The sequence below is a fragment of the Portunus trituberculatus genome, chromosome 15, assembly GCF_017591435.1.
Source record: "Portunus trituberculatus isolate SZX2019 chromosome 15, ASM1759143v1, whole genome shotgun sequence".
Classification (NCBI taxonomy): domain Eukaryota; kingdom Metazoa; phylum Arthropoda; class Malacostraca; order Decapoda; family Portunidae; genus Portunus; species Portunus trituberculatus.
This window is the reverse complement of record NC_059269.1, coordinates 8,256,212-8,266,128: the sequence shown is the minus strand read 5'-3', so window position 1 is coordinate 8,266,128 and position 9,917 is coordinate 8,256,212. Positions and strand designations below refer to the sequence as shown.

The 9,917-nt window shown below is 36.4% G+C and overlaps 1 protein-coding gene across 4 annotated transcripts in view; it reads left to right on the top strand.

Annotated features, from left to right (window-relative positions):
* The window catches only part of LOC123504223 (protein piccolo-like), a 12,673-nt gene extending 3,047 nt beyond the window's left edge, over positions 1-9,626 (top strand). For all 4 annotated transcript variants that reach the window (XM_045254574.1, XM_045254575.1, XM_045254576.1 and 1 more), the window contains exons 3-6: positions 1,349-1,471; positions 2,538-2,699; positions 3,242-3,414; positions 7,021-9,626. In XM_045254574.1, the coding sequence (XP_045110509.1) occupies positions 1,349-1,471; positions 2,538-2,699; positions 3,242-3,414; positions 7,021-8,148 (1,586 nt within the window). In that variant the 3' untranslated portion in view covers positions 8,149-9,626. The remainder of the gene's footprint in view (positions 1-1,348; positions 1,472-2,537; positions 2,700-3,241; positions 3,415-7,020) is intronic.
* Positions 9,627-9,917: the final 291 nt, after the last annotated feature.

Genomic DNA, 9,917 nt, shown 5'->3' with positions numbered 1-9,917 from the left:
CATTGGTATCATCATGCATAGAGCTAAAGTCATTGACCTTAGCATAGTCAACAGATATACAGGCAACCCCTGCTTAACGAAGGGGTTACGTTCCTAAAAAATCCTTTGTTAAGCGAACCAATTATAACAAGTTTGACCCCTGACTAGAGCTTCCATTGAGAGTAAACAAATCGAGTGTGCATCATAGTACAGTAAAAGGTTTAATGAAAGTAAAAATTATGAAGTTAAACATTTAAGCAGTTTAATTTAAGACTAAGTCATTATAATGTACACTAATGTATGTATGTAAGTAACTTTATAATGTTGATGATCTTAAATTTATGAAGGGAGGGAGAGTGGAGTGGGAAATACGTTAGCTGGCAATCTGTAGAATGTAAACAAAGGATGCATCATTGTACCGCATACAAATGAAATGTATCACATTTCCACAAAGCTTTCCATTTTATCCATTGCAGAGTCACGAGTTCAGGTGGTTCTTTTAGCTTGCAAGGAAGATATGATCTCACCAGCCTTCTTAATAGAGTCTGCTGACTTGTAAATGGTAGACAGTAGATGGAGTCAAGCCATGGTGGAAAGCAATGCTATTAGTTTTCTCACCTCTCGTGTCTGTGAATAATATCTAGCTTCACTTCGAGAGTAAGAGACTTCCTGGTCTTCTTAGCAATGCTAGGCGACATTGTAAGGCATTTTGGTGGCATGTAGAGTGAGGGAAGACGAGCTGCTGCTGATGCTGTTATTGTTTTGAACTAGGGGAGTGAGTGGTGCGCGTTTTGTCCACGAGAGGCGCTGGTGTGTTCAAAAGCCTGTCGGCTTGTGTGATACAGCGGGGCTTTCAAACTTGGAAAAAATTACCTGGATAAAATTTTGTTGAAGCGAGTTTGACATTCGTTAAACGAGCAGATGGTAGTAAAACAAAACCTTCGTTGTAGCAAAATTTCGTTGTGTGAACCTTTATTAAACGGGGGTTGCCTGTGGTCTATAATTGCATGATCATAATCAATGAAAATTTGAAAAGTGATAGAGCAAAGACATATATATCCTATATTTAATTTTTAAGTAAACAGTAAAGAAGCTGGACAGATCTCACATTTCACTGCATGGTCTGTCTTTACTCTTTAATTAGATGCACAATTTGATACTGAAGCAAACCTCTGAAATACATAAAGTTTGATTACAATAGGCAAAGAAGTAGAGATTACACTTGTCTTTATGTCCAGATTATCTTGAGAAGACTTACAGTAGGTAACTCTTTGAATCTCTCATTAGGCATGCTGCTTCTCACAGGTAGTTGAGGAGAGTGAGAGTTATGTGATGTGATGGAATTCATTAAGATACTTTTTTTTCTCAGGTACCCAAAATCCAGTCGGGGCAAGTAACAGAGAGCCCGAACCAGAGAAACCTGCATCTGGTAGGCCTCCTAGACAAGCTTCTTCAGGTGTGGTATATGCTGAGCCAAAGGAATATGAATCAGGTAAGAAAGCACTCAACCAGCCATTTGCTGATATTGAGTGCATGATATAAGATGAAAACTAAACAAATGGTTTATCCCTGCACCAGGAAGCAGTCACAGATCCCATTCTGACACCAAATAAATCTTTTGATGTTTTAGCATCATACAGACTAATGTATCATTCTTTCCATCTATCTTAATTGGAGAAACTTTTCACTATGAAAATTAATCCTGTTTTATTTGTGTATAACAAACATAATTCCATTCAGAATCATGTCACTAAAACATTGGTTGTATACTAAACATGTACGTATATGAGTTCCTCCAGTAACACTGTCCTCCTCTTCTCAGCCAGATCTGTTCTATCAGAAACTTTTTAACTCTGTTCTACACAATATTAACAAATGGACAGCAAAATTCTTATGAAGTGGAAGTAGAAACTTAAGACAACAACAAAGATTGCATCTTGTTATTATATTATTTGGTACATATAGTTTTTCCTCTGCACCCAGTTGAAATTCAGAAGACAACATATACCATAACATACTTTTATGTGAACAATCTTATACCATGGACTGAAATGCTTAGCTATTTAACAAGAAGAAAGATATCTTATTAAGAAGTGCAAAAGTCATGCTAGAATAAAAGTTACAATAATCAGACTTGTATAAAGATTGTGGTTGTCTTACCTTATAAGATATCATGTATCGTAATTATGTTGTGTTGATGTTATGTATTTGAAATAAGTTCTTGAGTTTCAACTATATAACAGGGTGCTTGATAATTTGGTAATAGGGAAATCTGCTAGGAATAGGGCCACATGGGACAGGACTCTTGTCTGGATGGTGTGTAAAGTTGGCTGCATAGTGGTATATATATATATATATATATATATATATATATATATATATATATATATATATATATATATATATATATATATATATCATCTTTTCTCTTGATGTGTATGCAAGAAATTACAATAATGCATGTGCAGGGATTGTTGCAAACAGATAATTCTGTTTATTACTTAAATTTTAAAATATTTGGATGAAAATTTAATTTTATTTAAATTTTATACTCACAGTTACAATTATGCCAGACAAGGAGGTAGCAGAGCCTCAAAAATATCATCGTCCTGGAGTTTTGAGTAATTGGTCTCGCTATGAGGAAATTTCTACTGATGATATTGAAGAAGGTGAAGATTATCTTCTAGGGGAGGACTTTTCTCAAGTGTTGGAACAACAAGGTAAGCAATAAGGAGGTATATGAATTGTATAAACCCTATGATGGAAAATAAGGAATACCTATAGATATAATTTTTTACTGATTTTTTTACTGAATCTCTCTCTCTCTCTCTCTCTCTCTCTCTCTCTCTCTCTCTCTCTCTCTCTCTCTCTCTCTCTCTCTCTCTCTCTCTCTCTCTCTCTCTCTCTCTCTCTCTCTCTCTCTCTCTCTCTCTCTCTCTCTCTCTCTCTCTCTCTCTCATTCCCAATTTCTCCGTTTTACACATCTTTGTAGTCTCTTTAATCTATTGTCCCAATATCTCCTCTGAACCATCTAAAAGTGCTGCATCATCTGCAAACAGTATTTGGTTCTGATTTCTATCTTTACCAGGCTTACAACTCTGTAATTAAAGAACCAAGGAATACAACACATCCTTCACATCCTTTCCACATTCTTACCTAAACTGGATGTCTCACTCAAATTAAATATTTTGTACTCTTAACATGTGCTATATTTACTAAGGCATGTCCTTCATACTGTGTCATATATTGATATACTTTACAGCTACTTCAGGCGGAGGATACCTGCAGTTGAAGGGAGAATCTAATTGGGAGGAAAATGAATCAAGCATCCTTGCATCACATGGCTTGGGAGTGTTGCACATTGCAGATTTGGTATCTGCCATTAATACCCTGCCACTTTATACTCAACTTAATATGCCTGAGGAATCACTTCCAGTAAGTTCTTTGTTTTAGTTTTACTGTCACCTTATGCCTGAAGGATCTTACATGTTTCTCCTTTTCCTAATGACACATTTATATAGTTGATAATTTTATATTTTTATTTTTAAGGATATACAATGTCATGTACTTTACTCTTTTCTTCCTAATATTTTCTCTTACTTTTTTATTGATATTTCATCAGACTTGATGAAAAGTGGTTATAAAAGTGTTGAGGAATTAGTTGTATATACTGGCAACCACCGCTTAACCCCTAAAGGGCTGGCCTGGGTGGTCATCTACAACATCCACAGGACCGGCACCTCAGCACCAAACACCGAAAATAGCCTATATTCACACACTTGATTCTGCTGAACTACAATGCAATAACAAATTACTTTGTCGTCATAGTCATCATCAACTCTTCTTCTTTTTAATTATTGCATGAAAACGTTTCTATGTGCTGTGGTTTTGGAGAAATATTGAGTTGAAGAGGAGAGACTTTTGGAGTTAGCGAGGCTCTTGCCCGCTCTGCGTTCGTTTCGCTTGTGTGGCCTTGACTAGTGCGTAATGAAAACGGATGCCCCCCATGCTCTAATTCTTATATATAGTCAATACTCTAAGCTTTCTCTATGTAATCATCAACAGCGACTGTCCTCACAGTAGATGTAAAAGGACGTGCAGGTTCTTCTGAAGCTGCTTCAGGTGTTGATTGAGCAAAATCAGAATCATTTGTACTTGTATCTGTATCTTCACTACCTTCATTCTCTATGCTCACGTCACTTAGTTCAAGTTCCTCGGGATCACTTGATAAGTACGAGGAGACAGTTCTATTGAGTTCCGTAGTATTCTGCTGTCGCTAAGAAGTGAAGCACGTGGTCGAGCTTGGGCGGGAATATGTCTAGGCGTTGAGGTGCTGGGCTCGGCAGGGTCTGGCATGAAATCGGACGCGTCAGAATCCGTGTCAGTACGCCTGTCCATCGTGAGAGCGGGCAAGATTCTGAAGCAGTAGCCTAAACATATCTCTGGCAGTGTTGGCAATGAATGGTCATCGAAAATTATCGAAAAGTAAGTAAATTTAGCGCGAAAAAAGCAAAGCGGCTATAACCGCCCCCGGCCCTTCCGTGGAAAAGCGGCTATAGCCGCCTCCGGCCCTTTAGGGGTTAACGAAGGTTCACACAACAAAATTTCACTACAACGAAGGTTTCATTTTGCTACTATGTGCTGGTTTAACGAACACTAAACTCACTTTAACAAAGTTTTATCCAGGTAATTTTTTCCAAGTTTGAAAGACCTGCCATATCATGCAAGCCGACAGGCTTTTGAATACACCAGCGCCTCTCGTGGACAACACGCGCACTACTCACTCCCCCTGTTCAACCCTCGCTCAACCAAAACGCCCTGCAATGTCGCCTAGCGTTGCTAAGAAGACCAGGAAGTCTTGCTCTCGAAGTGAAGCTGGATATTATTCACAGACACGAGAGAGGCGAGAAAACTAATAGCATTGCTTGTCACCATCTTGACTCCATCTACTGTCTTTACTATTTTCAAGTCAGTAGACTCTGTTAAGAAGGTTGGTGAGACCGTATCTTCCTTGCAAGCTAAAAGAACCACCTGAACTCATGACTCTACAATGGATAAAATGGGAAGCCTTGTGGAAATGTGGTACATAAGTTTTGTATGTGATACAATGATGCGCCCTTTGTTTACATTCTACAGGCTGCCAGTTAGTGTCTTTCCCGTTTCACTCTCCCTCCCTTCATAAATTTAAGATCATGAACATTATGAAGTTACTTACATACATACATTAATGTACATTATAATGACTTAGTCTTAAATTAAACTGCCTAAATGTTTAACTTCATAATTTTTACTTTCATTAAACCTTTCACTGTACTATGATGCACTCTCTCTTTGTTTACTCTCAATGAAAGTCAAGTCAGGGGTTAAACTTGTTATAATCGGTCCGCTTAACAAAGTTTCGCTTAACGAAGGGTTTTTAAGGAACATAACCCCTTTGTTAAGCGGGGCTTGCCTGTATATAGAAATTGTCGCTAGGTTACACTTTTTTGCAATAAAAACAGTACGTAATAATGTGTAATGATAGTGATGTACAGAATATATTTTACTAAAAAAAATGTTCTTACTTAAAGTATAAAAAGATTATTTATAAATTATTATTAGTCAAAATAGAGTTCTTAAAACTGATTAAAATAATTCTAAATGTTTTCCTAAAGCAAATATAATTTTCTAGTGGAATCTACATAGAGTAAAATTATTTCATGCTGTGTTAATGAAAGAGATATAAGTGATTTGTATTTGACTTCAAAGAAATGCTAATACATACAAAAAATTTACAGATTTCTCATCGTGCATCCCAGTATTCGAGTTTGTGAAAATGGATCTACAAAAGTTAATATTTGTTTGTGGTACCTAGCTTTGCTGTATTTTAGCACACAGGTAACTCTTGATTTACACGTGTTTAATTTATGCATTTTTGGTAATGCGCGACCGAAAAAATATTACAATTAATTAAATTTGCGTGATCGGTTTGCTTATATGCGTTTTGGCCCAACCGCATTTTCAAACTGAGCATCAGACGCAATTTCAAACTGCGCGCCAGAGAGTGGACAGCGACAGTGAGTGCTTGTGAGGGGTGAAAACATTGGCGTCCTGCGTTTATTTTTTTTTACTAGTGTTTGCTTTCATACTGTGGGGTTATTTTTGATAAGTGGATTTTTGATAAAGTGAAAAAGCTTAGAGGAAGATGGTGACTGATTGTGGTATGAGTGGTGAAGGCAATGACGCAGTGAGTGTTGTGTTTATGTATTCTTTGTTTTGTTGTTTTATCTTATGATTTTTTGCTTTCTCTTATTATTTCTTACTTTTCCCTTTACTTTAAATACACTTCTAGTATTTAGAACGGTAAATAACAAAAACATTAATTTAGCCAAATAAATAGAGTATTTTGTACAAATTTTTTTTAGACCACATCCCGCATCTGTTGTTTCTTAGGAGAATTACAAGTTTGTTTTACGCGAATTTTTATATACACGATGTCTCTTGGAACGCATCTATTGTGTAAATCGAGAGTTACCTGTATATTTGTACATATGGGAGGCGGTGGCGTAGTGGATAAGGTGGTAAGCGTAGGATCAGGCAGACGTCCATGCGTAAGTTCGAATCCCACCACATATTGCTTTGAAGCTATGTCATGTGTCGAGTTGTTTAAAGTTACCTACATGTCACCTTGATACCCAGGTTCCATGTGGAGGTGTAATTGCCTTACACCCAAGATGAAATTGGGTGGTGATATGAGCCCTAATATGGGTACCACTATAAATAAATTGCCTGCGCCACTAATAGGCGGAAGCTGAACAGCGCTTCCTACACACTTCACGTGTGCCTACAGGCGCTATAGGTCTTAACATAAAAGAAAAACGAAAAAAAAAAAAGTCTTTTGGTTCAGTAGCAGTTGATTACAGAGAATATCACTTAAGTTTAATCCCTTTTTATTTCAGGAGTCTCTGCAATTGTTCTATTATGTAAAAGATAATGTTTTTTTTATTTTCCCTTATTTCAGAACTACTGATATTTTCCTTTTTTTTTTTCTATTTATTTCAGGAGTCTATTTTGGAATATTATACTCATCTAGCTGAAGATAACAAGAAACTTTATCATCCAAACAGCAAGAACTATAATGAGTGTCTTGATGTAAATCAGAAAATTATCCAAAGTTTAAAAATCAGTGACAATGAGCCTCTAGATCTTGCAAGTGAGGAACCAGACAATCATACCACAAGAAGTGCTGTAGATGTTGCTATGTCATTATCCAAAGACTTTGACCAAGTGCCTGAGGATGTTGATCTTGCAGCATTTATACAAGAACCAATAGCAGAGAGGCAACCTAGTCCTGTAAAGCAACCGAGTCCCTTGAGACAATCTAGTCCACAAAAGATACTCCCACCAGTGAAACAGCCTTGTATCAAAGAGCCCAGTCCAGTGAAGCAGCCTTGTATCAAAGAGCCCAGTCCAGTGAAGCAGCCTTGTGTTAAAGAGCCCAGTCCATTGAAGCAGCCTTGTGTTAAAGAGCCTAGTCCAGTTAAGCAACCTTGTGTTAAAGAGCCTAGTGCAGTGAAGCAACCTTGTGTTAAAGAGCCTAGTCCAGTGAAGCAGCCTTGTGTCAAAGAGCCCAGTCCAATTGATCAGCCATTTGTCAGAGAGCCTAGTCCAGTAAAACAGCCTGCTATTAAAGAGCCCAATCCAGTGAAGCAGCCATGTGTCAAAGAGTCTAGTCTAATGAAGCAGCCTGATATTCAAGAGCCCAGTCCAGTTGACAAGCCATATATCAAAGAGCCCAGTTCAGCAAAGGAGCCTGCTGTTGAAAAAAGCCTTCCACAAAGAAGAAAAGGAAGGAAACAAGCAATGACTGAACCAGAAAATAAGTCAAGCACTCAAAGCAAAGACAAAGGCTCCATACAGTTTGATTTTGGTCTTCCAAAGAAAAGCTCCAAGATTACTAACAAACCAAGTGAATCTGATGTGTCCAAAGTGAAGACTTCTTCCACTCCACTTGATGTGAAGGACATCCTAAATGTGAAAGTAGATGATTCATCAACACAGGATGAAGATAATAAGGGCCCAACAGTAGATTTAGATGCTCCAGAAGAAAAGAGCAAACCTGTTTTATTGGTCAGTGAAACAGAAGCTGAAAACTTGGAAGATTGGTTAGACTCAATGCTGGATGATTAGAGATCAAATATATTCTAGGATTCAGACTTTCATGAGATTATATGACCAGAGGAACAAGATTTTGGAATCTTTCAAAGTGGAGGCTCTAGATGTTCATTATTGGAAATTTCTCGTAATATATTTCAAAATAGACAGGATTATTTAATCTTGAGTTTGATTGAAACTGGTTTTATGAGAATATACTTTACTTTATTATTGAAATGTAAATTAACAAAGAAAACTGATCACTAACATAACTGAAAAGTATTTATTTAACCCAGTTGAGGCACTTATTGGTCTCAGTATACTCAGACAAAATGAAAGTGATGTAAGGGAAAAGGAGACCAAGAAGATAGAGAGAGCTACAAGAATGAGTTATGGTGAGAAAGACTGGATGACTCATTTACAATATACAGATGTTTACTTTGTCATTAACCTCTTATAACCAATAGATAGTATATCAAATGTATTAAACAGAAATCAAGAACTAATGGAAAGTTAAGTATTAAAACATTAAAACTTTTATCATTACTTGACAGTTTGTTGTGTGTTTGCTGCTCTTCTTCTGTGTTGTATCCCACTTTGCTGCTCTTCTTCTGTGTTATATCCCACTATCATGTTACTGAAGAGAAATACCAGTGTAAATTGTTATCCACAGTCTATGCAAGTGTTATGATCATTGAATGTAAAATCTTCTGAAACAACATTTTCAAAAGCTTTAACTTATCTAATTGGCTGACATTGAATGAATAATGTACTTGCACTCCTTCATTTGTACCTTATAGTAATCTCCATGTGGAATGAAGAGATTATTTCAAATTTTTTCAGTATTTATTTATTTATTTATTTTTGTCAGAACACACTACACGTCTATATCCGTGCTCAATGTTTTGCATTACTGAACATGTACTGTATTTTCATACAAGTCTCCTCCGTGCTGCTAAGGTACATGACAGTGAAAGGTAGTAGATGTGCTACAAAGGATGGATAGGATTCTTGTTGAAATTTGCATGAGATGTTGAAATTTGCATTAGGGATTTGTCATCACTGTTATGCTATGAAAATGTTTATTGCATGTTTACATGGGGCTTTAGTGATATGAAGAAAAAAAAAAGAAAAGAAAATTATTGATTATACTTTGCCATTATTCTGTTAAAATAATGGATAATGTAAGCAATTAACTGAGATATTGGAGATAGAATTTGCACTTCAAGATTGGAATTAAAGCCCTTGTACTGGTAACTTAAAAGTAAGAAAAAGAACAATTATCTTTGCTGTCATGTACTACATAAGCTTTTACCATGCAGGGAAAAAGGTGGTAGTGGAATAAAGTAATACTGATATCACAGATTTTTCTCATGAACTTAAATATAGAATTCTAAATTTGAATTAGGTTTCCTGTGCTATTATAAGACAGAATAGTGTGCTTCTGTAAATGATGGAAAATTTGCCTTTATGACAACAAGCCAAAGTTGTGATATAAAAGTTATATTTATTTATTGATGTAGTTCTTTTTACCTCACTTGATTTTGCCTTCCAGGTGTGACAGTGATAATTTTTTATTGTCTAGCTGTCTAACAGGACCATACATAATCAAAATGGGATAAGATCTCTGAAATATTTGATTAGGACAAAGCAAACTTAAAATAACTCAATGGCTCAGACGTGGGCCTTGATTTCTTTAAAATTTGTGTGAGGTATATTAGGGGGATGCATAAAGCCAGCCAAACAGCTGCAGAATTTTTTTTATTTGCTAATTTCCAAGACTTTGAGGCCACGTACAGTGTACT